This window comes from Ovis canadensis, chromosome 1 (assembly GCF_042477335.2).
Source record: "Ovis canadensis isolate MfBH-ARS-UI-01 breed Bighorn chromosome 1, ARS-UI_OviCan_v2, whole genome shotgun sequence".
Lineage (NCBI taxonomy): Eukaryota > Metazoa > Chordata > Mammalia > Artiodactyla > Bovidae > Ovis > Ovis canadensis.
Genome location: NC_091245.1, coordinates 20,177,740 through 20,205,344, shown reverse-complemented (window position 1 = coordinate 20,205,344; position 27,605 = coordinate 20,177,740). Strand labels below are relative to the sequence as shown.

General features: G+C 52.9%; 2 protein-coding genes and 1 non-coding gene across 14 annotated transcripts; 2 read left to right on the top strand and 1 right to left on the bottom strand.

Moving 5' to 3' along the window:
* The first annotated feature begins 49 nt into the window (after positions 1–49).
* PTCH2 (patched 2) lies at positions 50–16,535 on the top strand. 5 transcript variants are annotated; one of them, XR_011249693.1, is made up of 23 exons: positions 50–1,128; positions 1,544–1,736; positions 7,924–8,113; positions 8,221–8,290; positions 8,422–8,513; positions 9,269–9,464; positions 10,059–10,180; positions 10,315–10,462; positions 10,539–10,670; positions 10,751–10,906; positions 10,990–11,082; positions 11,350–11,475; positions 11,567–11,685; positions 11,783–12,131; positions 12,224–12,360; positions 12,449–12,536; positions 12,629–12,771; positions 12,855–13,035; positions 13,140–13,420; positions 13,509–13,646; positions 15,054–15,196; positions 15,283–15,382; positions 15,756–16,535. XR_011249693.1 is itself a non-coding variant. In XM_069556259.1 (22 exons), the coding sequence occupies exons 1-22, from the start codon at positions 1,057–1,059 to the stop codon at positions 16,020–16,022; spliced, it is 3,603 nt and encodes a 1,200-aa protein (XP_069412360.1). In that variant the 5' UTR covers positions 50–1,056; the 3' UTR covers positions 16,023–16,535. The 5 variants fall into 5 exon arrangements, 4 of the variants coding, with proteins under 4 accessions (XP_069412360.1, XP_069412429.1, XP_069412275.1 ...); XM_069556259.1 differs by having other exon boundaries at positions 7,924–8,092; positions 12,224–12,536; XM_069556328.1 differs by lacking the exon at positions 12,224–12,360.
* Positions 16,435–27,560, bottom strand: BTBD19 (BTB domain containing 19). 8 transcript variants are annotated; one of them, XR_011249781.1, is made up of 9 exons: positions 27,126–27,560; positions 25,643–25,856; positions 25,495–25,548; positions 23,676–23,735; positions 23,508–23,576; positions 23,303–23,434; positions 22,991–23,178; positions 18,226–18,279; positions 16,435–16,821 (listed from the first exon to the last, which is right to left on the bottom strand). XR_011249781.1 is itself a non-coding variant. In XM_069556533.1 (8 exons), the coding sequence occupies exons 1-8, from the start codon at positions 27,209–27,211 to the stop codon at positions 22,809–22,811; spliced, it is 876 nt and encodes a 291-aa protein (XP_069412634.1). In that variant the 5' UTR covers positions 27,212–27,560; the 3' UTR covers positions 21,845–22,808. The 8 variants fall into 8 exon arrangements, 6 of the variants coding, with proteins under 6 accessions (XP_069412634.1, XP_069412697.1, XP_069412905.1 ...); XR_011249731.1 differs by lacking the exons at positions 16,435–16,821; positions 18,226–18,279 and adding exons at positions 21,133–21,384; positions 22,665–22,943 and having other exon boundaries at positions 23,053–23,178; XM_069556533.1 differs by lacking the exons at positions 16,435–16,821; positions 18,226–18,279 and adding an exon at positions 21,845–22,943 and having other exon boundaries at positions 23,053–23,178.
* LOC138431103 (U5 spliceosomal RNA) lies at positions 19,023–19,139 on the top strand. The gene has a single exon (XR_011253531.1). It is a non-coding gene; the product is annotated as a U5 spliceosomal RNA (small nuclear RNA).
* Positions 27,561–27,605: the final 45 nt, after the last annotated feature.

The following is a 27,605-nucleotide window of genomic DNA, read 5'->3' as shown; positions in this document are numbered from 1 at the left end:
GTGAATCAAGAAAGGCTTCAAAGGGACATGGTTAACTCATCTCAGTTTCAGGGTTTTTTTGTTTTGATTTGGTTTTTGGTTTTGGGAGGTTGGCCACACCACTTGAGCCTGTTCCCCACTAGGGACTGAACCCCGTTACTTTGGCAGTGAAAGTGCAAAGGCCTAATCACTAGACTGCCACAGAGTTCCCTCAAGTTCAGTTTTGAAGACGGTCTGCCAAAGCAAAAGGGCCCCAACATGTACAAAGGCAGAAAAACATGGCATAACATGGTGGATTTAGGAAATTCCGTGTAACTCTGCAGGGCTGGAAGGAACACGGAGTGGGTGTGAAGGAACTATGGGAGAGAAGATTTTAGATCCTGCAGGGCCCTGTACTCCACGTGGGCTTTGTGTTTTGGAGCTATAATCAGATTTGCATTTTAGAGAGATGACTATGGCCTCAGTGGAGAGAAGGAACTGAATGGGAAAAGAATGAACGCAGAGAACTGTAGAAAGAAGTCTTTGGGTCTTGGCTGGGTCGACACCTCTTAGCACTGATCTCTCCTGACTTACATTTGGCCAACGCCTCGCCTCTCCAAGATCTCCCTCCCTTCTGCTCCCCGAAGGCCCGGCGGACGCGCGGGCGGGGAAGCAAGGCAAAGGGTGGCCCTGCCTGGGTGGTCTCCTGCCCCGCCCCCCCGCGGCCCCGTTGCCTAGCTGCAGATCCGGCCGCTAGGCTCCGGGTAATTTGCGGGAGACTCAGCCAATGGGAGGGCGTATCCCCAGCCCGCTCCCTTTTTCTAGGACTGCAGACGCTTCCTCTGCACTGCGGTCGCCGACCCCAGCCGTGCCGGGCCAGTTCCTGCACGCGGGACCCACTTCGGCTCCGGCTGTGCGCCCCGAGCCGCACTGCCCCACTCCTCACGCTCGCGGACACGACTGCACACCCGTACCCGCGTCTTAACGGCCCGGCTGAATTCCGACTCGTAGCTCAGCGGTATACCGGACCAGGCCAGTCTATGGGGGCTCCCAGATAACGCAGGTTGGGGGCGCCCATGCCCCCCCATACCCGCCAGCATGGCTCGGCCGCCACCTCTCGGGGAGCTGCCCCCGGGCTACACACCCCCAGCTCGACCTGCAACACCCCAGGTGAGTGGAGGGGAAGGCGGAAGAAGGAACCGGGTCTGCAAAGTGTAAATCCTAAATCTTGGGAAAACTGTGTGTGTGCGTGTGTGTGTGTGTGTGTGTATCCTCAGCATCTGCCCGGTGAGAGAGAGGGTGTCTGTGTCGACCTCAGTCCACTGAGAACCCGTGTGTGAGTGTGTGTGTGTGTATCCTATCTCAGAAAATGAATCTATGCCTTCTTCAAGTCTGTATTGGGTGGGAGGCAGGGAATGGAGTTAAATTTTTTCCAAGTTTGGGCCTGTGTCTGTGTAGGTCCTCCCTGTCTTGCATCCAGAAACCAAGAAGCCAGAGCTTGGCAGAGGGTGGAATAAGGAGAAAAGGGAAAGGTTTCATGGGTGGTTGCAGTAACGCCTGGCTGACCCTTCTTTTTCTATCCCAGATCCTAGCTGGGAGCCTGAAGGCTCCGCTCTGGCTCCGTGCTTACTTCCAGGGCCTGCTCTTCTCTTTGGGCTGCGGGATCCAGAGACACTGTGGCAAAGTGCTCTTCCTGGGACTGCTGGCCTTTGGGGCCCTAGCACTGGGTCTCCGCGTGGCCATCATTGAGACAGACCTAGAACAGCTCTGGGTGGAAGGTGAGTTGTGGGCACTGGCTGTAGTTGCTTGGATGTGGTAAGTGCAAGACAGGAATAGGGTGAGAAGCTGGCTATTGAGTTCTAGTGGGCTTTGATCTGGGTGGAGGGGGCACCTGCCTGCCAGAGCCTGGGCATCTGGGAGCACTGCTCCTCTCACACCCATAAACGGACATATGCAGATGGTGGATCCTGGTGAGCAGGCATATGGAGCCTGTGAGTGTATGTGTGTTTATTTAGCATTTATTGGCAATCTTTTATATGTATTTGACTGCACTGCAGTGTCTGCAAAGCAACTAAAACAAAACCCATCTTTCAGCAGCAAGGAAAGTAAAATATATGCTGTGATATAATATACAATATAATACAAAGCAGAAAACAATTGTGTCATGTAAGAGAAGGCAGAGAGAGATCACATCTGACTAGGAGAAATAGAAGTATTAGAACTAGAAGGCTGGGGGAACTGATAAATCATCTGGCAGGCCTCTAGGGAGAGGTCCCATACACCAAGGCCCCCTGTAAGCGTTTAGCGGAAAAGTGTCACAGAATCTGCACTTTGAGGCAACAGTGGAGTCAAATGGAACCAGATCTTCACTTCCTAAGGGAAGCATTAGATTAAAATGATTTCTTATTAATAGTTTTGACACAACTCTCCTTTCCTGGGGTCTGGTATAATAACCCTTTAACAGAATCAAACTCCTCTCTGTTCTTTCCTGGGAAATTTGCATTTGTGGGCTCCCCTGAACCTCCCCCAGCCCTGGCCCACACCCAAAGGCAGAGCCAGGTTAGACTCTCACACCCCTAAGTTATTTTAAATGCTGGCACTCCTGAGGATCCAGAGCAGATGTTTCTTGGAGCCTGTCTGCCTGTTAGGATCCCACACCTCATCCTACCCTACCCCCCACCCTCTGCAGACTCTCACATCTATACACACTCCAGGCCAGCCCTGGGGTCCAGAGCAGATGTTTCTCTGTGCCTGCCTGCCTGCCTGCCCCCAGCCCCAGGACAAACATGTGCATACACGAACAGACACTTACCCCCACCCACACCACTGCTGCCTGGGTGGTCCCACATGACTCTTGGATTTCCTGCCACAATAGAGGCTGTCTCCCACCCCTTCTTGCTTCTCCATTCCCCAGACCTTCCCAGTCTAAACACTGCTTGAACCTCCATGTTTCCTCATCCTCTCTCTCGCATTCCAGCACAGGCCAGGCTTGATCTCACTGGATTTTTGGTGATCTTTGTGGGAGGGTCATATAAGAGGGCAGGAATCAATTCCTAGGTCTTTTTCCATTGTTTTGGAACATCACTCTGCTCTCTATTGGGGCTGGAGGTGAGTTGGAAGCAGTGATCCTGACCTGGACTTTTCTCTGAGGCTTCTTCCAGCAATACCTTCGGCAATGAGGACTGAAAGGTATTCTCCATTCCTTTCCTATTTTGCTAATACAGAAAGCAAGGAGAGAAGCATGGCATTAGCTCTGAGATTTCTGGACTCTCCAGCTTTGCCATGGTGAGATTTGGCATGTGACTTCTCCTTCCTGGTCAGTGTTAAAGGTGAAGGACTCAGAGATAAATTCTCTAAAATAAAAACCCAGGAAATTCCCTGGTGGTCCAGTGGTTAAGACTCTGTGCTTTCACTGCCGAGGGCCCTGTTCAGTCCTTGGTCAGGGAACTAAGATCTTGCAAACCAGGTGGTGTAGCCAAAAAAATAATAACAAGAAAGCAAAGAAAAATCACAACGTAGAGTCCAACTAGTACTTTCAGAAACAGTGATAGAAATGGTTTGAAATTGGAGCTGTCCCTGAAGATAAGGAACATAGAGCCCTTCTGTCTAGAAGGCAGGTGACAGCCATGTATCAATTGGTGGAACCAGTATTCACTCAGATTCCCGAGGCTGAAACCTTGAGAGTCAGTCTCAGTTCTTCTTACTCAGTTAATTGGTTACTAAACAATTAAAATTCTTCCTTCTCAGCCTCTCTCATAAGGGATCCCTTCTTCGCAACCTGGTAGCAGTTGCTCTAGCTAAGGCCTGGCAGTACAGTCCTTACTGTATCATTTAGAATGTGTTTAGCCACATTAAGGAGAGAGAAAGGGAAAGAGGGAGAAAGGAAGAGGATTGATTTATTATTTCCCTCCTCGAAGTCTAGCAGTAGAGAGTAGAGAAGTTCCACCATGGATAATTCAGCAACCTAAGGACATCGGCAAAAAGTTCTTTTTGTCTTTCTCCTCTGCCTTCTTCTGTATGTTGGGCGTTTGCCCTCAGGTTTATCACACTTTCTCCCAAGGTGGCTGCTGCCATGGTGGAAAAGGGAAGGCATGCCTATCTTGCACACCTTTTTTGAAAGTGAGGAAAATATTACTACCCACCCCTTCCCACCACTCACCCCCACAGACTTCCCATTTGGTTATTTTGGCAAGAATTGTATAGCATCCTATGTCTAACTCCTTCACTTGGCAAAGACAGTGGAATTATAAGTGACTGACTTCTTAGACTCATCAAATTCCAGCTCCTAAGGCTGGGGAGGGGCCCAATTGCCCTGAATCACTAGGCCTTTCTGAGGATGGCCCAGGAAATCTAGGTCTGTTAAGGGACTGCCCTTTCCCCTCACCTTTAAATCTGCCTCCACACCTCCCTCCTGTGGTGCATCTAAATCTGACCAAGTCAGTCAGTCTCTGCTTAGTGCTTCCCTTGGTACTTAGTGCTACGGTGACCCCTTAATAGAATCTGCCTGCAGTGCCAGAAACCCGGATTCAGTCCCTGGGTCGGAAAGATCCCCTTGAGGAGAGAATGGCAACCCACTCCAGTATCTTGCCTGGAGAATCCCATGGACAAAGTAGTCTGGTGGGCTACAGTCCATGGGGTCACAAAGAGTCAGACACAGCTGAAGTGGCTTAGCACGCACATGCCCACAGAGTCCTTCCACCACTCTCCACTGGCTTCCAGGGAGTCTCCAGAATCAAGTTCAAGCCCCCTAGCAGAAGGCAATGGCACCCCACTCCAGTACTCTCGCCTGGAAAATCCCATGGACGGAAGAGCCTGGTAGGCTGCAATCCATGGGGTCGCTAAGAGTCAGACATGACTGAGCGACTTCACTTTCACTTTTCCTTTCATGCATTGGAGAAGGAAATGGCAACCCACTCCAGTGTTCTTGCCTGAAGAATCCCAGGGACGGGGGAGCCTGGTGGGCTGCCGTCTGTGGGGTCGCACAGAGTCAGACACGACTGAAGCGACTTAGCAGCACCAGAAGCACACTGTAGGTTGCTTACCCAGCTTTGTCTCTCCCTCACTCTTAGCAGCCCAGCAATGCTGAGCCCCTGACAGTTACCTGCACACACTTGGTCCAGAACCCCTTTCCCTGGCTTCTTACCCTGGCCAACTCCTGTTCATCATTCACAGTTCAGCTCTGGAGTATATTAGGTGATGAAAAAGCCAGGTCATCTCAACTTCTCTGCTCAAAACCTCCCATGGCTCCCATTTCATACAGATACAGCCTGAGTCCCTACAAAAGCTTACAGGTCCTTACATGTGAAATTTATAGACCGAAGATTGTGAACATTTCTGTGGGTCCTGAAACATATTGCAATATCGTGTGTGCTCAGTCATATCCGACTCTTTGTGACCCTCGTGGACTGCAGCATTCCTGAAGTTCCTTCACTATCTCCTGAAGTTTGCTCAAACTCATGTCCACTGAGTCGTGATGCTATCTCAAGACGGTTGAAAGATGATAAGTTGCATTTATTGGATTACCTATAAAGTGGACTCTATCCATGCTCTAACCAGTTATATTATCCCTTTTGTAAAGTCTTTAACAGATGTGATGGTTTTGTGTCTCCTTCCCCTGTTCTGCCTTTCTCCCCACTTACTTACAGTCTCTTTTTTTCTTCAGTTCTTTCTCATGTGTCTGTCACATCATTTCTGTCCCAGCAACTATTGAATAATAATTCCATATCTGTGCCTCTTGGGTCCTGGACAACTTCCTAAGTACTTTGCTCATGTTTAGTTCTGTGTCTTCATTTATTTTTGGCTGCACTCTGTCTTTGTTGCTATGCACAGGCTTTCTGTAGTTGCGGGGAGCAAGGGCTACTCTGTAGTTTCGGCGCACAGGCTTCTCGTTGCAGCGATTCCTCACGTGCAGAGCGTGGGCTCTCGGGTGTGGGCTCGGTAGTTGTGACACATGGGCTTAGTCGCTCCGAGGCACGTGGAATTTTCCTTGACCAGGGATCAAACCCATGTGCCCTGCATTGGCAGGCAGATTCTTAACCACTGGACCCCCAGGAAAATCCCATCACATTGATTCTCAGTCCACCAAGGTGGGCATTGTCCCCATTTCTCAGATGAGGAAATTGCAGGTCAGAGAGACTAAGTATCCCCAGCATCAGAGCCAAGACCCAAAGCCGGGCCTGTTCGGAAGCCTTTGTGCTCCCCGACACCTGCTGTCTCCTCTGGCCTGCACAGGACACCCCGTTCATCTGTCCTCATAACTGTCACCATCACTGCCAGCCAGAACATAGCTTTCTCTTCCTCATTTTCTCTGAGGACTCCTTACTCTCTTTGATACTATATTTTATTATTTCTAACATTCATATATTTACCTGGCTGTGTCGGGTCTTAGTTGCAGGACTCGGAATCTTCATTGCAGTATGCAGGATCTTTCATTGAGCCGAATGGGCTTGCTTAGTTGCCCCAAGGCATGTGGGGTTTTATTAATTCCCCGATCAGGGACTGAACCCATGCCCCTTGCACTGGAAGGCAGATTCTTAACCACTCGACCAGGGAAGTCCTTTGATACTGTTTTAAATTATGCCTGTCCCTTTCTCTTGCTTTCTCATTAGCTTTGTCTGGTTGCTTCTTTCTCCCAAACCTCAGTCCCCTCAGCAAACTCCCTTACTCTGGGGAGCTTATTTCTGCCCTCTACTCCTGTCCCTCCTTGTGGCAGCTCTGGCCTAAGCCTGGTGAAATAAACACTGCGGTACAGGTCTGCAGAAGAGGGGAGTCAGGAAAGGAAGAAAAGAAGTATGTGGAATTGACAGCAGAGAAGGCAGAATGGCTGTGTGAGACTGTTCATGAGGGGAGGGTCAGGAATGTGACTGGGAGCGGGGGTGAGCAAAGGAGTGAATCTGTGATGAACATGACCAAGGGTTTGGGGCTCTCATGAGTGAGAGGATTATGTGGATTTGAAAGAGATGGGGGGGGTATGATGGTCCCAAGTGGGACTGGAGTCTTGGAAAAGCAGTCCAGTGGGCCCAGGGGCGGCAGTGACCTACAGGAAGAGGCCCCAGATCGGGGAAAGCAGAACTGAGCCTAAGACCAGGCCAAGTCCACCAAGCCTCTGGGGTGGTTTGGCCTTAGCCCTTGCCTCCCCCAAACCACAGTCAAGTCATAGCATCCCGCAAACCTCCCTGCCTTCCCAGGCCTCTGGTACAGAGCTAGCCTCCGCAGCCAGGCTAATGCAGGACTCGATCAAGAAGATGAGGCAGACCTGGTCCTGGGATTCCTCAGTGTCTGGCCTGAGAAACTGGTGAACGGTATCTTCTTCCCCCAGCCCACTTTGATGCCACCTCTGCCAGGGGCCTGGAGCTGTTTCCTGGGAGGAAGCAGTCTGCTGGCAGTGCCGCTCTGAAAGGCCATGTGATCCCCCCTCACCTGTGCCGCTACAGAGCCATTATTGCCCGACACTGACCCAGCCACCCACCCTCTTTACAGAGCAGTTTGCAGAAAGGTGCATGGATATAAACCACTGTCTGGGACAACCTGAACTAGGAGCCAGCCCCAGCACTAGACCTGTTCCTCAGGAGACCTTCCAACAGCAGCCTCCCTGTTGGCCCCTTTGCCCCTCGTCCTCCCCGCCAGAACAGAGAGACTGAGTGGGGGCCCTTTTACCAGGACCCCCAAAGCTCCACCCTGGCCCCGCTCCTGTGGATCTCACGTTTAAGTTATTTGCTCTAAACACAGCCAGCCGGGTTCATGCTGAAACCTTAAGTCTCACAAGAGTCCCAAAGAGCCACACAGCTGGGCCTCTCCACTCCAGATTCTGAAACGAGGGCCAGGAGCCTGGGGCCTCAGAGTGGCCATCAAGGAGAAGTTTTTCCCACTTGTCCTGGGAGGCCTCTGGAGTTGGGGTCTCACTCTCCCTGGAGCTTGGATCCACCGAGGCTCTTGCCCCCCAGCTTTCTCTCTCTGCTCTGGCAGTGGGCAGCCGGGTGAGCCAGGAACTGGAATACACCAAGGAGAAGCTGGGGGAGGAGGCTGCGTATACCTCCCAGATGTTGATACAGACCCCGCGCCAGGAGGGGGAGAACGTCCTCACGCCCGAGGCACTTGACCTCCACCTCCAGGCAGCCCTCACCGCCAGTAAAGTGCAAGTATCCCTCTATGGAAAGTGAGTCTGGCTGAGCCCCCGAGCAGCTGGGAGCGAGAGGTGCCACTGCAGGGTTGGAGCCGGAGTCGGCCTCTTCTACTGACGTCCTATGCCCCTGGCTATTGCAGGTCCTGGGATCTGAACAAAATCTGCTACAAGTCAGGAGTTCCCCTAATTGAAAATGGAATGATTGAGCGGGTGAGTCTCCTGCACTGTTCTCTGAGACAGGGTAGAGTGGAGCCTTCTCTGCAGTAGGGGAGGTGGGGGTGGGTGGAGTAGGGGGCATTGCGGGGGCAGGACTGATGTTTGGCCTGGGATGTCCCTGGCAGATGATTGAAAAGCTGTTTCCCTGCGTGATCCTCACCCCCCTCGACTGCTTCTGGGAGGGAGCCAAACTCCAAGGGGGCTCTGCCTACTTGCCGTGAGTGCCGCTGCTGCTGCTCCCGGGCCCTGCTTCATCCCCTGCCAGGACTTCCCCAACAGAAAGGAGGGATGGTGAGCAAAAGCTCACCAGGGCTTGATTACCAGCCAGGCCAGGGTCAGAGCACAGGCAGCCTTAGGGCTCTCTCCTCATCCCCCTTCTCCTCACCTCCGAAGGAAAGGCAGGCCTGTCTTATTTAGATAAAACACGAAGATCTGTAAGATCTGAACAAAGGAGAAAAAAGATCCCCAGGAGAATGGATATGTATATGTATGCTTGAGTCCCTTTGCTGTCCACCTGAAACTATCACAACATTATTATTGACTGTATTCCAATATAAAATCAAAAGGTTTTTTTTGCTGTTTTTTTTTTTAAAGAAAAGATCCCCAGAAAGAGAATTTGCCAGGGAAAGTTAGCTAGGTGTCAACTCAGCTGTTGCCCAGGCTGGAAAGAAAACCTGTTACAGGCAGGCGGCTGTATGGTTATGTATGAGAACCAAGGATAGACAGTTTGGGAAGGAATGAAATGGGGCTTTTGTGGGTCTTTTCCTTGTGTTAAGTACCATCTGTCTTGAGTTCCATCTCAGCTCCTGTATCCATTCAGAGTTCACTGCAGCAACCTGCTGGACTGAGCCTCCACAGAGAGGGACAGATGAGCAGCTAGGAGTGGGGTGGGTACCCCATGGGCCCCATGGCAGCAGTCTGGAGAATGGGCATTGATCCCTGATCCTCACCAACCACAAGCTCTCCCTGCAGGGGCCGCCCAGACATCCAATGGACCAACCTGGACCCAGAGCAGCTGCTGGAGGAGCTGGGCCCCTTTGCCTCCCTTGAGGGCTTCCGGGAGCTGCTAGACAAGGCACAGGTGGGCCAGGCCTACGTGGGGCGGCCCTGTCTGCACCCTGACGACCTCCACTGCCCACCTAGTGCCCCTAACCATCACAGCAGGCAGGTGGGTTCCAGCCAGGTCTGCTGGGGAAAGGTTATTTCCTTCCCTTTCCCCTCATGTTCCCCTTTTCCTGGAGACAACAGACTGCCCTATGCTCTGCCCCATACTTCCTGGCCACTGTTACCCTCTCCACACTGCACTCGACACCTAGAGTTTTCCATTCCCATTCAGCTCTCCTAAGGACTCCTCAAGTAGCATATGAATCCTTTTGGCTTTTTCTAAGCCCAGAAAGGCTGGACTTCATCAAAACACATGTGTACAGAGAGACAAGACAAATTAGATAAGCATGGGGGTCATACCCGGTTTCCTGATTGTCTGTGTGGCCCTGTGAATGTGGACCTTTTCCCAAAACCACCAAAGTTCAGCCAGCTCCTCCCTGCAGCCTGTTTCTAGGCCTCTGCTCCCTCTTGTGGCCTCCTCCCTGCCAGACTCTAGCTGTTAGCTTACAGGGCATGCAAGAGGCTCAGCACAACAGTATATACACCCCAGGCCCACAGAGCTCCGTGGCAAGCATGGTTCCTGGAGGTGCCCGCCCAGAGACACCTAGTTACCCACAAGTAGGACCTGGAGTAACGAGCTTCTCTCCACCCACTCCAGGCTCCCAACGTGGCTCAGGAGTTGAGTGGGGGCTGCCATGGCTTCTCCCACAAGTTTATGCACTGGCAGGAGGAGCTGCTGCTGGGAGGCATGGCCAGAGACCCCCAAGGACAGCTGCTGAGGTACACCACCCCCCCGGGAGTTGCCATGGGGAGCCACACCCTGATGCCAGGCAGCTCCCGCAAACGCCCCTGGCACACACCCTCCTGGTCGTTGAGACCAGCCCTGACTCCTGCTTCTCCTACACCACCGCCAGGGCAGAGGCCCTGCAGAGCACCTTCCTGCTAATGAGCCCCCGCCAGCTCTACGAGCACTTCCGGGGTGACTACCAGACGCACGACATCGGCTGGAGCGAGGAGCAGGCCGGCACGGTCCTTCAGGCCTGGCAGCGACGCTTTGTGCAGGTCAGCATGGAGCCAACGAGCGCAGCGCCCGAGGACGCTGCTTCCTCCTGCGCCTCACACCACCCTGTCTCTCCAGCTGGCCCAGGAGGCCCTGCCCGAGAATGCGTCCCAGCAGATCCATGCCTTCTCCTCTACCACCCTGGACGACATCCTGCACGCCTTCTCTGAAGTCAGCGCTGCCCGCGTGGTGGGGGGCTACCTGCTCATGGTGGGTCCTCTTGGCGCCTTGTCCCCTACCACCAGCCCCACCTGGGAGCCCCCATCCCAGACTGCCCTCTCTCCCTACAGCTAGCCTATGCCTGCGTGACGATGCTGCGGTGGGACTGTGCCCAGTCCCAGGGTGCAGTGGGCCTCGCTGGGGTGCTCCTGGTAGCCCTGGCGGTGGCCTCGGGCCTGGGGCTCTGTGCCCTGTTGGGCATTGCCTTCAACGCTGCCACTACCCAGGTAGGCCAGGTCTACAGGCAGACTTGGGGCCCACAGCCCGGGCTGCTCAGATCCTCCAACTGCCTGCCCCCATGCCCCTCCAGGTGCTGCCTTTCTTGGCGCTGGGCATCGGCGTGGACGACATATTCCTGCTGGCACACGCCTTCACAGAGGCTCCACCTGGCACCCCTCTCCAGGTGAGGCCTCGTCCTCCTGCCTGGGTTCATCCCAGGCCATGCTGCTGAGGGGCTCAGAGCCTCTTGGTTTAAGTGACTTTTGGGCTGGTAATAAGCCTCTCTGTGCCTCGCTTCCTCATCTGTAAACAGGGGTAATCATAGTGTTTGTGTGGTAAGGGTTGTGGTGAGGATCGGTAATTTGAGTGCTTAGAACAGGGCAATAAATGTCAGCTGCTGTGTGCTTCCTGCCCCTCCCCTGCCGTTCTTCACTCGGCCTTGTCCTGGCAGGAGCGCATGGGGGAGTGTCTGCAGCGCACGGGCACCAGCGTCACACTCACGTCCATCAACAACATGGTTGCCTTCTTCATGGCTGCCCTAGTTCCCATCCCTGCACTGCGGGCCTTCTCCTTGCAGGTGAGGCCTCACCCATGGGGCCCAGACTCGGGTGGGCATGGAGCCTGGTGGGCTTCACCCAGGTTTTGTGCCCCTCCTGTCCACCCCGCAGGCAGCCATAGTGGTGGGCTGCAACTTTGCAGCCGTGATGCTTGTCTTCCCAGCGGTCCTCAGCCTGGACCTGCACCGGCGCCACTGCCAGCGCCTGGACGTGCTCTGCTGCTTCTCTAGGTACCCCTGTCCCACCGGGCCGTCCCTCCTGAGCCCCATCCCGTCCTGTCCCCTTGGCACCATTTCCAGACCCTCGTCCCCTCTCTGCCTCTTCCAGCCCCTGCTCTGCTCGGGTGATTCAGATTCTGCCTCAGGAGCTGGGGAACGGGACGGTACCAGTGGGCATTGCCCACCTGACTGCCACGGTTCAAGCCTTTGCCCACTGTGAAGCCAGCAGCCAACATGTGGTCACCATCTTGCCTCCCCAAGCCCACCTGGTGCCACCACCTTCTGACCCTTTGGGCTCTGAGCTCTTCAGCCCAGGAGGGTCCACACGGGACCTTCTAGGACAGGAGGAGGGGACAGGGCAGAAGGCAGCCTGCAAGTCCCTGCCCTGTGCCCGCTGGAGTCTTGCCCATTTCGCCCGCTCTCAGTTTGCACCCTTGTTGCTCCAGTCCCACACCAAGGTAAGCCTCCAGGCCCAGGCAGGTCGAGGTGGGACGCGGCACAGACTTCTTAGATGTCTCTGGGCCTCCAGCTTAGTCACCTTTTCCCACAGGCTGTAGTACTGGTACTTTTTGGGGCTCTCCTGGGCCTGAGCCTCTATGGAGCAACCTTGGTGCAGGACGGTCTGGCCCTGACTGATGTGGTGCCGCGTGGCACCAAGGAGCATGCCTTCCTGAGCGCCCAGCTCAGGTACTTCTCTCTGTACGAGGTGGCTCTGGTGACACAGGGTGGCTTTGACTACGCCCACTCCCAACGCGCCCTCTTTGATCTGCACCAGCGCTTCAGTTCCCTCAAGGCCGTGCTGCCCCCACCAGCCACCCAGGCACCCCGCACCTGGCTGCATTACTATCGCAACTGGCTACAGGGTGAGAGGCGAGGAGATGGGCAGGGAGGCTGCGGCCGGCAGGATCCCGCAGAGCCCACAGTCCAACTGGACTCCTTCCCCATCCTCTGCCAGGAATCCAGGCTGCGTTTGACCAGGACTGGGCTTCTGGGCGCATCACCCACCACTCATACCGCAATGGCTCTGAGGATGGGGCCCTGGCATACAAGCTGCTCGTCCAGACCGGGGATGCCCAGGAGCCTCTAGATTTCAGCCAGGTTGGAAGAGGACCGGAGGGCAGGGGAGCACAGAGGGGCTCCAGGCCCCATGGGCCCAGCCTTGACCCCCTCTGCCTCTGCAGCTGACCACCAAGAAGCTGGTGGACAAGGAAGGGCTGATCCCACCCGAGCTCTTCTACATGGGGCTGACCGTGTGGGTGAGCAGTGACCCCCTGGGTCTGGCAGCCTCGCAGGCCAACTTCTATCCCCCACCTCCCGAGTGGCTGCATGACAAGTACGACACCACGGGGGAGAATCTTCGCAGTGAGTCCCGGGGGAGCCCTAACTGCCCTCCCCTGAAGCCCTGCCCACTGCTGCCCGTGCTCACCGGCCGCCCCTCCCTCTCCCTCCGCCCCCTCCCTCCACAGTCCCGGCAGCCCAGCCCTTGGAGTTTGCCCAGTTCCCCTTCCTCCTGCGCGGCCTCCAGAAGACTGCAGACTTCGTGGAGGCCATTGAGGGGGCCCGGGCAGCGTGTGCCGAGGCCGGCCGGGCCGGGGTGCGTGCCTACCCCAGTGGCTCCCCCTTCCTCTTCTGGGAGCAGTACCTGGGCCTGCGGCGCTGCTTCCTGCTGGCAGTCTGCACCCTGCTGCTGTGCACTTTCCTTGTCTGTGCCCTGCTGCTGCTCAACCCCTGGACGGCTGCACTCATAGTGAGTCCTGCAGGAGTGGGGCTAGAGGGACTCATAGCTCCCCCAGCTGCCCTGCCCAGGAGCCCTAGGTGAGCCCTGCCCTCCCCAGGTACTGGTCCTGGCGATGATGACTGTGGAGCTCTTTGGCATCATGGGTTTCCTGGGCATCAAGCTGAGTGCCATCCCAGTGGTGATTCTTGTGGCCTCCGTAGGCATCGGTGTCGAGTTCACCGTCCACGTGGCTCTGGTGAGCACAAGCACTAGGAAGGGGCGGGCCAGCTGATTCAGTTTTTGACAAATACTGTGTGCTCAGTACTGGGGAGATGAGAACAATACAGACACACTTTACCTTCAAGAGTGTAGACATAAATAATAAACAAGTAAATAAATGAATAGACAGCCATTTCAGTAGAGAGGAGAGACAAAGGCTTGACCAGAATGCGATGAGGACAGAATGGAAGGTGAGAAAATGGGAACTGACAGTTATTTGGGATGGATTTACTGTGAATCAGGGAGATGGGGTGGTAGCTAGATGAGTGAGTGTAAGGCGAGATCCTTCCAGGACAGAGATGCAGAACAGAGGTGGGCTGGCCTCTCCCACAGCTTCCGGTTCTCCGGCAGAGAAGGGGTGGGGGCGGAGTGGGGGCAGTGGACCCGCTGGGAGCTCCAACACAAACCTGGCCAGACCCCACAAACAGCTTCCTTCATTCTTCCCCCATAAAATCCTTATTATTTTTCTGATTATAAGAACAACATATACTTCTTGGGGGACAAAAAAGTCAGGATGCAGAAAAATACCAAGAAAGAATCAGAAAGCCTCTGAAATGCCACCCTGAGAAGTGTCCCTCCTTCTAGACCAGGCATCAGCACACTTTTTCTGAAAAGGATCAGATAGTAATATTTAGGCTTGTCAGGCCATAGGTTCTTTCTACCAGTGTAGCACAAGAGCAGCCATAGATGACAGGTGCATGAATGGGTGTGGCTGTGTTTCAACAAAACTTTATTTACAAAAACATGGGACAGGCTATAGATGGCCAACCTAGTCTGAAAGAAAGTGAAAGTGAAAGTCGCTCAGTCATGTCCAACTCTTTTGCCACCCCATAGACTATACAGTCCATAAAATTCTCCAGGCCAGAATACTGGAGTGGTTCAGTTCTCCAGGGGAACTTCCCAACCCAGGAATCGAACTGGGTCTCCTGCATTGCAGGAGGATTCTTTACCAGCTGAGCTAGATGAATGAGACGGAGATGTCTAGAATAGGTTGGGCTTCCCTTGTGGCTCAGCTGGTAAAGAATCTGCCTGCAATGTGGGAGACCTGGGTTCAACCCCTGGGTTGGGAAGATCCCCTGGAGGAGGGCATAGCAATCCACTCCAATATTCTTGCCTGGAGAATCCCCATGTACAGAGGAGCCTGGTGGACTACAGTCCATGGGGTCCCAAAGAGTCAGACACAACTGAGCAGCTGAGCACACACAGCACATCTCACTCATCTGTACAGGGTTTCCTACATGGACTTGTGCTTGGGTCCTGCGCAGTTCCCAGGAACTCGGTTCACCTGGCCTTCTGTGGGCCAGGCATGAGTGAGCCCTGGGGACATAGATGAGCTGGCCATGGTTGGTCAAGGAGCAGCTCCAGGACGACTTTGTTCCCCCAGGGCTTCCTGACCGCTCAGGGTAGCCGGAACCTGCGGGCTGCCCGGGCCCTGGAGCGCACATTTGCCCCAGTGACTGATGGGGCCATCTCCACGTTGCTAGGTCTGCTCATGCTTGCTGGCTCCAACTTTGACTTCATCGTAAGGTAGGGGAGGGCTCAGAGCAAGGAGGCAGGGCTGGCCTGCACTGGATACAGGACCTGACCGGGCCGACCCCTCTTAACACCCCCAGATACTTCTTCGTGGTGCTGACAATACTTACACTCCTGGGCCTCCTCCACGGGCTTGTGCTGCTGCCGGTACTGCTGTCCATCCTGGGCCCCCCACCAGAGGTGACCACACCATCTTGCTCCCAGCCCACGGGGTGGGGTGGGATAGAACCAAGACAAAACACCCTCAGTGGCCAATAGACAGGGCTCAACTCACAGGGCCCCTTCCCCATGAAGTACCACCAGCTGAAGTTAGCAGTATCCTCTTTTGCCCAGACATCATGTCCGTGCCCTTCAGCCCTCTTGACTTCTTCCTGAGATCCACCTTAGCCTTTAGGTGCAGGATTGGCCCCTGATCTCAACATCCTGTCCCTTGTTAGCTTTTGTCTCCTGCTAGGAACCACCAAAGACCCCAGCTTCCCAACCAGGAAGTTGCTGAAGGGGGCTGAGTCCCCAGTAGCCCCCAGGCTCACTGGGGCTGCTGTTTCCCCCCCAGGTGGTACAGATGTACAAGGAGAGCGCAGAGGTCCTGAGCTCCCCAGCTCCGCAGGGAGGAGGGCTTAGGTGGGGGGTACCCTCCACCCTGCCCCAGAGCTTTGCCAGAGTGACTACCTCCATGACTGTGGCCCTCCACCCACCCCCACTGCCTGGTGCCTACATCCACCCAGCCTCTGAGGAGCCTACTTGGTCGCCTGCTGCCACACCAGCTGCCAATGGCCCCAGCAACCTCGGCTCTAGGGGACTGTGTCCAGCCACCGGGTGAAAGAGCAGCTGAAGCATGGAGACTCCATTGAGGCCACATGAAGTCATTGGGAAGCAGTGGGGCATTCCTGAAGACAGGGTGGACTCCTGGGGAGCCCTGCTGCTGTTGCCACCTCATCCCCTCCCCTGACCAGGCCATCGGAGACCTCCCTGAAATCCACACAAAGCCACCACTGTCTAGGCTGTGAGCAGCCTTGCATGCCCGGCTCCTCTGGGCCTGGGGCTGTGTCTGGGTCGGGTAAAAGCCAGCACTTCAGGCTGCAGTGCAGCCCAGACCCCCCTCCCCTCTGACACTGCTGCCCCCAGCAGACCAAGCTGAGGGATCGTTAGCACCCTTTGCTGGGCCTGGTCCCCGCTGCTTGGTGACCCCTGAGGAGGCGCTCTGTATCCCCGCCCATCTCTCACCACATAAATTATTTATATGGAGATGTTTATTTTTGTAGTTTGGATGTTAGCTACGCTGAAAGTTTTATTTTTAAAAGAGTGAAATATATTCTATGTGAACTCATCTCAATTGACGTTGGTGCTTTGTGTCTGTATAGCTGTGAGTTTGCACATAGAAGTGTCAGGGCCTGAGGTCCTAGCCCTCTAGTCCTGTGTGTTTATTCACCTGGCAAATGAAGATGACGTGCAGCAAATGCATTGGTCACATACTTGGTAACATGGTCTGGCTGAAGTGCTTAGTACACAAAATGATACACGTTTTTGGTGTCGAAACCCTACTGTGCGGCTTTCAGAGCCATCACAGTCCAGCCTCGAGTTCCTCTCCAGGTTCATTGGCCAGCTCCTGTTTCAGCAGCCTGGGGGGATGGGCAGAGGGACACAGTCAGGCAACAGGTGAGAGGTGAAGTGGAAGCAGATCAACCAAGTGGCCAAGGGAATTCCCTGGTGGTCCTGTGGTTAAGACCCAGTGCTCTCATTGCCAGGGGCCTGGGTTTGATCCCTGGTTGGGGAATTAAGATCCCACAAGCCTCTTGATGTGACCAAAAAAAAAAAAAAATATATATATATATATGTATATATATATATATATATATATGGCCAATTGAAACAGAGATGGGGAGGGTGTTTTAGGAATTTTGTGCCCAGACCAATCTCTAAGGCAGAGGCCTCTGCAAGTCAGTAGTCAGCATGGCGCCCCAGAGGCATCTTTGTCCAGACAGCAGAGGATCCGTAGGGCTGTAGAAACTGAGGTTGTACTAGCAACCAGTGCTGCTGTGGTTAGTTGCTCAGTCATGTCTGACTCTACGACCCCATGGACTGCAGCATGTCAGACTTCCCTGTCCACTATCTCCCTGAGTTTGCTCAAACTCATGTCCATTGAGTTGGTGATACATCCAACCATCTCATTCTGGGTCACCCACTTCTGCCCTCAATCTTTCCCAGCATCAGTATCTTTTCCAGTGAGTCAGCTCTTCACATCAGATGGCTAAAGATTGGAACTTCAGCTTCAACATCAGTCCTTCCAATGAGTATTCAGGATTGATTTCCTTTAGGACTGACTGGTTTGATCTTGCAGACCAAGGGACTCTTGAGAGTCTTCTCCAACACCACAGACACAAGCATCAGTTCTTTGGCACTCAGCCTTCTTTATGGTCCAGCTCTCACATCTGTACATAACTACTGGAAAAACCATAGTTTGACTAGCAACCAGTGAGGCACTATCTTTAAGCTGTTTGCTCTGTAAAGGTTGAACAATCCCCTTGTACAGAGGTCTGGACGATTCTGGCCACAACCCTGGGTGTAGTCTCATCTGATGGATGGGAGGGAGAGGTCTTTTAGTGCCCTTCTCCAATTATCCCAGGGCTCAGTCTCAGCTGACACACATATACACCCTGGGCTCCAGCCACACACTTACCAGGAACAGTCCCACCCCCAGAGCACTGCCTTCTCACACCCCACCCCACCCCACCCCACCCCACCCCACCAAGCCAAAGGCTGGAAAATCATGTTCTGACCTAACGTTGGGAGTGGAGAGGGGAGACATCTACTGCAGCTGAATCAACACTGAATCAAAGAAGAGAAGGTGGTTGGCTTGGAACCAAGGGTAGGGGGTGCATCCGGTATGCCAAAGAGATAGACCCTGGATTTGGGTCCAGTGGTGTTTGGGTCACTATGGAGCAGCTTTGAGGTAGGGCAGGAGAGCTCACCAGGCTGTAACAGTGCAAAACATGTCGTCACCCCCTACCCCCAGTTCCACTTACCAGCTGAGTGAGCTGTAAAAATCAGACATCCTCTCTGAGCCTCAGCGTCTTCATCTGTGAAATGGAAGATTACAGTTCATTTTGTAGGCTGCTGGTTTTTCCATGTAGGATTGTAAGTGAAATATTCATGTAAGAAATGGCCTGGCTTCTCATAGTTTTGTAGTTTGTGATATTTTAGCTATGTTGAAAGTTTGTGTTCTGATCAAATGCTTAGTGAATAAACCTAAAACACTGAGCGGTGTCGTGATATGGCACTAGCTGAAGGATTCCAGCCAACTGGAGCGGGACCGCCCCAGGAATAGTCAGTCCCTGGGCACTGACCACAGCCAGTCTTGGGGACAAGTCCCAGTGTTTGAGAACTCGTTTCCACCTCCCATTCAATGGAACTATCCTTCCAGATAAGTTGGATGCCGTTTCGACGTCTGCAGGTATGAAATGATAGGGCTTTAACGTCACCCTCGGTAAGGAAGCGTCGGTTTCCTGGGGGTCCCGCAAAGAGAGAGAGCTGCAGCCCTGAAGTGCCCACAGCGCCGCCCGGCCCGGCGGGTGAGTGGCGTCACCCAGCGGCGGAGCCGCCTTCAATTTGCATACCCATAGTGCACCACGAAAAGACGATTTCACGCGCTTAAATTCCAGCCCCACGGGGGTTTGTCCACTGTTGGAGGGGACAGTACCTGTTTGAAACGTACGGTCTGTGCAAATTCCACTCAGGGTGCCCAAACAGCGCGGGAGCGGAGCAACCATAAGTGTACAGAGTGTTACGTTGCTCTGGGAGGTTCCAAGCGAACCGTGTAGACATACTCTGGTTTCTCTTCAGATCGTATAAATCTTTCGCCTTTTACTAAAGATTTCCGTGGAGAGGAACAATTCTGAGTCTTTACCCAATTTTTTGAGGCCTCGTTTTCAACGAGGCTACATCTTTTAAAGTTAAAAATTAGAACTCAACAACTATGAACCCTTTATGAAAGAAATCTTTAGTTTTTGAATGTACTCACGACTTTGGTTTTTTCGTCTGCGCTGTTAAGTGTGGGGTTTTATTTTGCGTGTTTCCCTTGTGTATTTCTGCAGTCATTTTAAAGCTAGCATATAAAATGGGAAAGTCAAAATCACGTAACGAAGGCACCAACGGTTTCCCAGATGGCGTAAAGTTCACTCCTTGGATCCGGAAAACGCCTTGGAGAAAGGAATGGCAGCTAAATTCGGTATTTTTGCGTGGAGAATTCCTCAGACAGAGAGATCTGGCAGATACCAGTCTCAGCGTCGGACACGACTGGAGCGACTAAAACACGCGAGCATACAGGAAGAGGGTAAACGCAGTAATTCTCTTTCTTACCAGGGTATGCTCAGTCGTGTTCGACTCTTTGCGACCCCATGGGCTGTAGCCCGCCAGGCACCTCACTCCCTGGGGATTCTCCAGGCAAGAATACTGGAGTGGGCTCCTAGGGGATTTTCCCCACTCAGGGACTGAACCCAGGCCGTCCATATTACAGGCAGATTCTTTACCGTCTGAACCACCAGGGAAGTCCCATCAGACTACCTGGTTCCTTTCCCAGAGGTTGTTTTCTGAGGAAAATTAGCTGAGGCTCTCTGGTATGACTTACTTCAGACTGTCTGTTCAACACTCACTCAATGCCACTTTTCCATTCTAAACCTTTCCGTTAAGGAGCTTAATTTTTTGGTGGAACCAAGAACTTAAAAAAGGGAGATAATACATAATCTGTGAAAAGTGCCCTACAGAAACAGAGAGAACAAGGCTAGCTACCAAATGTGTCCTCTTGTCCTTAGATCTACATTCTCTCTAGGGGAGATCACCTAGGCCTGTGGATTTTAGTGAAAGTCGCTCAGTTGTGTCCAACTCTGTGACCCCGTGGACTGTAGCCTGCCAGGCTCCTCTGTCCATGGAATTCTCCAGGCAAGAATATTGGAGTGGGTTGCCATTTTTTTTTTCCAGGGAGGATCTTTCCCACCCAGAGATTGAATCCAGGTCTCCTGCATTACAGGTGGCCTCTTTACCATCTGAACCACGAGGGAAGCGACTTTTTATGTGATTATCATCTCATACTTGGTGTCCTCTAGATTCACAGCCATTAGCAGATCCCACAGACTCCATATTCATATTCATATGTGTGCTTCGTGCAAACACATTTTACCTCCTCAAATGTTACCAGCTAACAGTGAGGAAAACTTTTCCTCCCAATATTATCTTTTCTTTCACCAAAAGGAATCATGCTCTGCTTGGTCTGCACTGTGCTTTGCTCACCAAAGACCATGGATTTTTTTTTTTACTATCACTGTAAGGACTATACCATAGTTAATTTAACCAGCCCTCTAAATTAAACCAGTCCTCCAGGACTTATACCTTTTCTTCTTCAGTTTTCATTATCTAAGGCAGTATATTTTTCAGTCCTGAGAGATACAATAACAAATAACTATTTTTAACCCATGTACAACATAGTTTTATGTAAAATCCATGAGAAAGAAGAGTAACTTTATTTTTTTCCCAAATAGTCAACTAGGGACTTTCCTGGGGGTCCAGTGGTTAAAACCCCATTTCCACTGCAGGGGGCACCAGTTATTAAAAGATCCCTGATCAGGGAACTAAGATGCTTTAAGTCCAGAGGCACAGCCAAAATAAAGTCAGTCCCTAATTTCATATTTATGGTATCTTAATGGAATAAAATAATATTTAAATAAGAAAGCAAAGTCATCACTGAACATTTACAGAGCACTGATTATGTGTCAGGGACTGGGGAAGTAGAAATGAATTAGGCTCCACTCCTGGCCCCAGAGATCTTTCTTCAGGGAGATCTGGATCCTCAGGAAGACAAAACGCACAACAAATGAAAGGAGAACATGGGGAGTCCTCAATAACCAAGAGAGGAAATCCAGGGATAGAATGCCAGTGTATTTTTTTTTAATTAACTTTTATTTTTGGCTGTGCTGTGTCTTCATTGCTGTGCACGGGCTCTCTCTAGTTGCAGTAAGTGAGGGTTACTCTTCATTGGGGTATGAGGGCTTCTCATTGCCATAGCTTCTTTTGTTTCGGAGCACAGGCTCTAGGTGCTTAGACTTCAGTAGTTGCAGGCTTGAGGCCTCTAGAGCTGAGGTTCGGTAGTTGGGGCCCACAGCCTTAGTTGCTCCAAAGCATGTGGAATATTCCTGGACCAGGGATAGAACTCATTTCTCCTGCACCGGCAGGCAGATTTTTATCTACTGTGCCACTAGGAAGTCTGAAGACCAGTGAATTTTTGCAAAGGTAGTAGTTGAGAGAAAATTTTCTAATGTTTAGAACCACCAGTATTTTGAGTGCTCTAAAAGTGAAACAAATTATATTTTGTCCAGAGGGCAGTGGGTAAATAGAGAAAATAAAGGGCATAGGGCTGACAATTTTAGACAGATCGAGAGGCACTGTGGGAAATGGTTTGGGAGGAGGTCTCCACTGGAGTGAAGGCAAGAAGATTAATAAGAGCCTGTGGCAGTAATTCCTGCCAGAGATAGGACTGGTTGAACTGGGGTAAGAGAACTGAACCAACTGGAAAGATCCTGTAGGAAAGGAAAAATAATTTTCCTTCTACTCTCTGAGTTCTTGGCTGAGACCTTTGTAATGAGACCGCTTAACCAGAGAAACAAAAATGGAAGTTTATTAACATGTATATCTCACATATACATGGGAGATACCCAGGGAAAAATCAGTAACTCCCACAGGTGGCCGAAAATACCTGGTTAAATACTTCCTTCAGCTAATGACAAAAGAAAGAAAAGTGGGGAGGCCAGATATGGGAAGGCCATTAGGAAAAAGCACCGAAAGCAAGAAGGTTTATTAAGCAAATCTTGATGATTTCACAGGAAGTCTCCTGTAAATTAGTCATCCTTCTGTAGAAAGAGGGAGACACCCTTACCAATGTAGATTTAGTTTATAAAAATTTCCCTTACAAAAGGGTAACTTTTCTGTTTTCAAAACGTCTCCTTTTTCTCAAAATAATCAGCTTAAAACAACCCTATACCAAAACAGCATATTTTGGGGTGGCATATTCTGCTTTCAGTCTCTTAAGAAATAGAAGCCATGGGAGGCAAGTGTGAAGAATAAAACAAGGATGACATCTAGGTTTCTGGCTTTGGCACCCATGGAGATGAGAAACACGATGGGGGCAGAACTGGGGAAAGATGAGGGGAAGCACAATTTTGGATTGAGTCTTAAGTGTCTGTAGGACATGTGGAGAGAGATCGCCAGGAGCCAGGTCTGGAGTTAAAGAGTGGGCTCAGTTGAAAAGGTATGTGGGAATTACAAGAGTAAAGGAGGCGAGCGGTAGTGCTCAGAGACAGGCTGTAGAGCCAGAGCACGCGGGCAAAGAAACTGCTTTCCCACTTTGCGCAGGGTTGGAGGCCAAGGCTCCGCGGAAGACCGCGGTGTTCAGGCCCGCCCACCGCCGGAACCTCACCTATAGCGCCTGCGTTTGGCAAACTGGTCCTTCCCGCCCCGACTTGCGAAGCATTCTGGGAGCGGAAGCCCGCTTTGAGCGCGGAGCGTGTTGGGAGCTGCAGTTTAAGAGAGGCGCAGAATGCTTCACAAGTCTTGGCACTGGTCACTTAAAGGGCAGATCCAAAAAACGATGATGCTCCCGCGGCAGGGTGCCCCTCCGGCGGCGGCACGGGGTGCCCCGGGCCGCATCCCCTCTCCGCAGAGCGTGACACTTCCACGCCTCCACGATCTGTTCCGCCTGCAAGGAACGCGAATCACCGCGGAGTCCCGCAGTGCCCACCTTACCCTGGACCACGCCCCCCTCGCCTCCTCCAACACGATCCGAGACGTGTTCCCCGCGTCCGCACCGGGATGAGCGGCTCTCGCCGGTTCTGTTCTTCCAGGGCGCTCAGCTCTGCCGGAGCCAGCAAGGCCAATCTCAGCTCCCGCACCACCGGGGCCGCCACCTCGGCCACAGGCCGCTCTAGTACCGCCTACGGACGTCAGCACTGAACCTGGGCGGGCGGGGGCACCTGCCCAACCGCCTGCTCTCCTGGTTCCTGCAGCTAGAGCCTCTTTCAGCACCCCCACCTCCCACTCCCTTCAGCCCCTGCTCACAGCGCCCACGCGCGCCCAGCTCCGGGCTGCCAGGACCAGCTCGGCCTCGTCCACACAGAGCTTGTCGCTACGCAGCAGGGGCAGCAACGCGGGCGCGGACAGCTCCAGGAAACCACGGGTCCGGAGGGTCTCCTATGGGTCCGCGATTGGGTCAGGGAGGAGCAGAACGAGGGGTGTGGGGTAGGGAGTATGCAGTGGGGAGTACCTGGCTGTGGGCCTCAATGAAAGCCACACAACGCTCCTGCAGCTGTCCCAGGCCAAAGGTTACAGCAACCTGAGAGCAGAATGAAGGAAGTCAGGTTGGAAATGGAGAGGCCGGGCAGCCCGGCCCTCCACACTGGAACCTCCTGCAAGCCTGTCCAGCGACACCCACCTGCAGGGCCTCGCAAACCAGCTCCACGTCCAGTGCCTTCACCACAAACTCCAGGCACAGCTGGGAACAGAAGTGAAGGTGGGCTGTGCCCAGATGTCCCTGTTCCAAGGCCCCAGCCCCAGCCCAGAAACAGTGAACAGCCTTGGAGCAGTGAGCCACCCAGGCTACTAGCAGCCCCAGGCCCACGCAGACCTCCAGGCCAAGGGAGGCAGGGAATCACCAAGGACTGAGACTAGGAACTAGCAAAGCCAAGCCCAGCAGCCCACCTTTTAGTACATTCCTCACTAATCAGACTAGATAAGAGCCATGTGAAAATTCCACTCTCCTTTTCTTTCAAGACACTTATCTTTTTCCACACTTTTCTCTGAACTCAAAGACACTATTTTAACCAGAAACTTGAATTCATCTGTGACATCTCCCTCTCATCCAGGAAAGCCCTGGGTAATGCCAGTTCACAGGGTCAAACCAGCCAATCCTAAAGGGAATCAACCCTGAATATTCACTGGAAGGACTGATGCCGAAGCAAAAACTCCAATACTTTGGCTGCCTGAAGTAAAGAACAGACTCACCGGAAAAGACCCTGATGCTGGGAAAGATTGAGGGCAGGAGGAGAAGGGGGAGACTGAGGATGAGAAGATGGTTGGATGGCATCAGTGACTCAATGGACATGAGTTTGAGCAAACTCGGAGATAATGAAGGACAGGGACGTCTGCAGTCTGTGGAGTCTCAAAGAGTCAGACACAACTGAGCCACTGAACAACAGCACTGGTTGCTAGTGCAACCTCAGTTTCTACAGCAGCTCAACTATGAACAGTGCCAGTTCCACTCCTCTCAAAGGCAGGCACTTCTTTCCTGGGCAACCACTGCCACCCCGTCCCTACGGGACTGGTGAGCCCTTCCCATGGCTCCCAGTCCCTTCTCCTCTTAGCTTCCAAATCCTCACTACCTGAAACCTCCACTGAAACTCCGCTGCCCTCTGGGTAAAGGAAGTCCAAATTTTTGAAGGCCCTATAGGAACCAGCTCCTGGCACCCTCTCCAATCTCATTTCTTCCTCTCTTCCTTTCGCACTCTTAGTCCTCTTAGTCCTGCTGCACTAAAAGTCTCAATGTCTCTGCCAAAGTATTGGAGTTTTTGCTTCGGCATCAGTCCTTCCAGTGAATATTCAGGGTTGATTCCCTTTAGGATTGGCTGGTTTGACCCTGTGAACTGGCATTACCCAGGGCTTTCCTGGATGAGAGGGAGATGTCACAGATGAATTCAAGTTTCTGGTTAAAATAGTGTCTTTGAGTTCAGAGAAAAGTGTGGAAAAAGATAAGTGTCTTGAAAGAAAAGGAGAGTGGAATTTTCACATGTTCCTTTTGTGCCTCTGTGACTAGAATACCATCTTTCCTCTCCCCGCTGAACAAAAATCTTACCTATTCTCCCCGATACAAAACAAATGTTTCCTTCCCCAGGAAGTATTCCCCTCTTCTCCCTCATGGTGAGACTAGAGAGACTCTCTGTACAGTCTCAGCACCATGTGCCCTTCTCTGTCACACTTATGCCACTGGGTTAAGCGTTTTTCTTGTGCCTATCTCTTTTTGAAGAACAAGGATCAAGGCTAGCTTATCCCGGTATCTACACCCCCATATGCCCTCACAGGGCACACACATATCCTTTTGCATATAGGCATGCATCAATGCCTGTTTTTATATAGAGATACCCATACTTCTTTCTGTATTGGTGCACATTCCTCTCTAGGTTAGCGGGTGTGTGAGGCAGGGTGTGAACCGTGCCCATAAGAGGCAGGGGAAAGGAGATGGCTACCCATGAACCCACCTCTCGAAGTTCCTCCAGCCCATACTCCACAGCCGCCGTCAACACCTCAAGCACCTGCAGAATGGGTGGTTGGCATGGTAGAAGAGAGTCTTCCCGCCCCTCAGCCACCCAGAACTTGCCCACCCAGACCCTTGCCCAGTGGGCTCACAGAGTGGCGTTGCAGCTTGGCACTGTTGGTATACAGAAACTCCAGCACTACCAGGAAGGCCTCAGCTGGCACGGTACTCAGCACCACAGGGCTAGGCACCCCAGGGCCTGGCTCTGAGCTCAGAAGTCGCTGGAAGAAGTTGCATCTACACGCCAGCAAGCACCGGTGGGCAAACACCTCCTGCCGTTCTTGACCGACCACAAAGCGAACATCACTGTGGGAGAGAGGGGCAGAGAACCAGGAAGAAGAGGCTAGAGTCTCTGTGTAACTCTAGACTTTGCCTTTGCCCTCTCTGGGCCTCCGTTTCCTTATCTGCCATATAAGAGGCAGTCCCTCTAGCAAAAAGTCTGGGTCACACAGGCTTGGTTCTAATCACAGCTCCAGCTAGGCCAGCGAAGCCTAGGGAAGAGATTTCTGACCTACTGCCTCTCAGGTTTCTCATCCCTGAAATAAGATGCTCATCCCAAACCCTAGGGTGGCTAACATTAGGTGGCTATGTTTGATCACTGAGGGGGCACCAGGGCTGATACAAGATCAATCCCAATGTCCCTCTCCTCCCCAGTCTGTGACTCTGGTGAAGGGAAACTCTTTTTGGCTTCTCCTCCAGACTGCAAACTCAGCTTTTTCAGCCTCCTCCAGACAGGAGGGGGGAGGAGGAGGGCGTGGAGGGCACTGACTGCAAACAGACACGTCAGTGATACACTATCATGAGCCAGACCACATTTTCCATTTTCATGATACTTCCGGCCCCAGCTGCTGGGCCTCTGAACAGCACAGCGGGTAAGGGACAGATGATGAAGCCTGAGCTTCCTGGAGCCTTCTAGGCTCACGTCCAAGGCCTGGGGGGCGGGTGGGGGGGGGTCTACTGCTCAGACCAGACTGTGACACCCAAAACAGTAGGGTTACAGAAATTGCCAACCTGTGGGAGGACCCCAGCTCTGAAGCAGTGGAGACAGAAAGCTGCATTCTGGTTCTTCTGACCGGCCCTGCCCTGTGCTTGGTCCCCGGTTAGACACTACAGGCAGTAAGCCCCAGGCAGTACATGTGAACTACTTCCTGTCTGCGACTCTGGCTCAGTCTCTTGAGCTTTGTTCCCCTTACAAGTCCTCAGTCCCCAGAATAGGATTGTCTGTTCCTCTGCCTCCCCAGGGAGGCACTCAAGTTACACTCCATTTCTCAGGATCCAGAGGGCAGAGGGCTTTTCTCTGCCAGGAGCCCAAGGTCCAAAAAAGGAAGGCCTTTCCCTGAAGTCACATAGCTGCTCTGAGCTCTAGTCCCCACTGCCCCCACCTCTGGCTCTCAGGCTGTCACAGACACTGCGTGATCAGTAGCCATCCTCTACACTCCACTTCCCCAGGCTGAGTTCACCCGGGAGAAGGGTCAAGTCCTAATTCTCCACTTCCTCTGTACTCAGAGATTCCTCAGAGTCATGGGTCCCAGCAGAGCCAGTTAGGGAAAACCCACAGACAGGCGCCCCTCTCACCTGTATAAGGGGTTGTTGATGAGGCTCCGGAGTGCTGTGGAAAAAGGCTCAGCCTCCCCATGCACAACCAGTCCTGGGGTCTCCATGGGTGGGGCAGGGGGCTAAGCAGGTGGAATAGCCTAGGAGGCTTGTTATGTGTGGGAGAGACAGTACGTGGAAGGAGCAGAGGCCAGGCTGAGCCCTAGAGCTGGTGAAGAGCTAGAAAGGCCTGAGAGGGAGGGGCAAGAGATCCAGAGGCCTGTTTGCTGAGAAGCTAAAGTTTAGGAATGAGGCAGGAGAGGCCCAGAAGGCATCAGAGGCCAGTGGAAGAGGCCAGAGGCTTGGGGACTCCGGGAGGGGACCAAGAGAGGCCGAGGTGGAGCAGACTGGACTGGGGAGGAGAGGCTGGCTGCTGATGAGGCCCCAGCTGGGAGCCTGCCCAGGCAGCGCTGGGGTGGGAAGCCTGTGGGTTTCCACGGAAACTAGAGCCGGGCCAGAGAG

Bases quoted from the DNA above. Each gene is read 5' to 3' on its own strand.
- PTCH2 (XM_069556174.1), top strand. From the start codon at position 1,057: ATGGCTCGGCCGCCACCTCTCGGGGAGCTGCCCCCGGGCTACACACCC. The intron at 10,463-10,538 runs GTCAGCATGGAG...CTGTCTCTCCAG, and splicing joins GGCAGCGACGCTTTGTGCAG to CTGGCCCAGGAGGCCCTGCC. The intron at 10,907-10,989 runs GTAGGCCAGGTC...ATGCCCCTCCAG, and splicing joins TCAACGCTGCCACTACCCAG to GTGCTGCCTTTCTTGGCGCT.
- BTBD19 (XM_069556533.1), bottom strand. From the start codon at position 27,211: ATGGAGACCCCAGGACTGGTTGTGCATGGGGAGGCTGAGCCTTTTTCC. The intron at 23,577-23,675 runs GTGGGTGTCGCT...TTCTGCTCTCAG, and splicing joins TGGTTTGCGAGGCCCTGCAG to GTTGCTGTAACCTTTGGCCT. The intron at 23,179-23,302 runs GTGAGCAGGGGC...TGACGTCCGTAG, and splicing joins GCTGGGCGCGCGTGGGCGCT to GCGGTACTAGAGCGGCCTGT.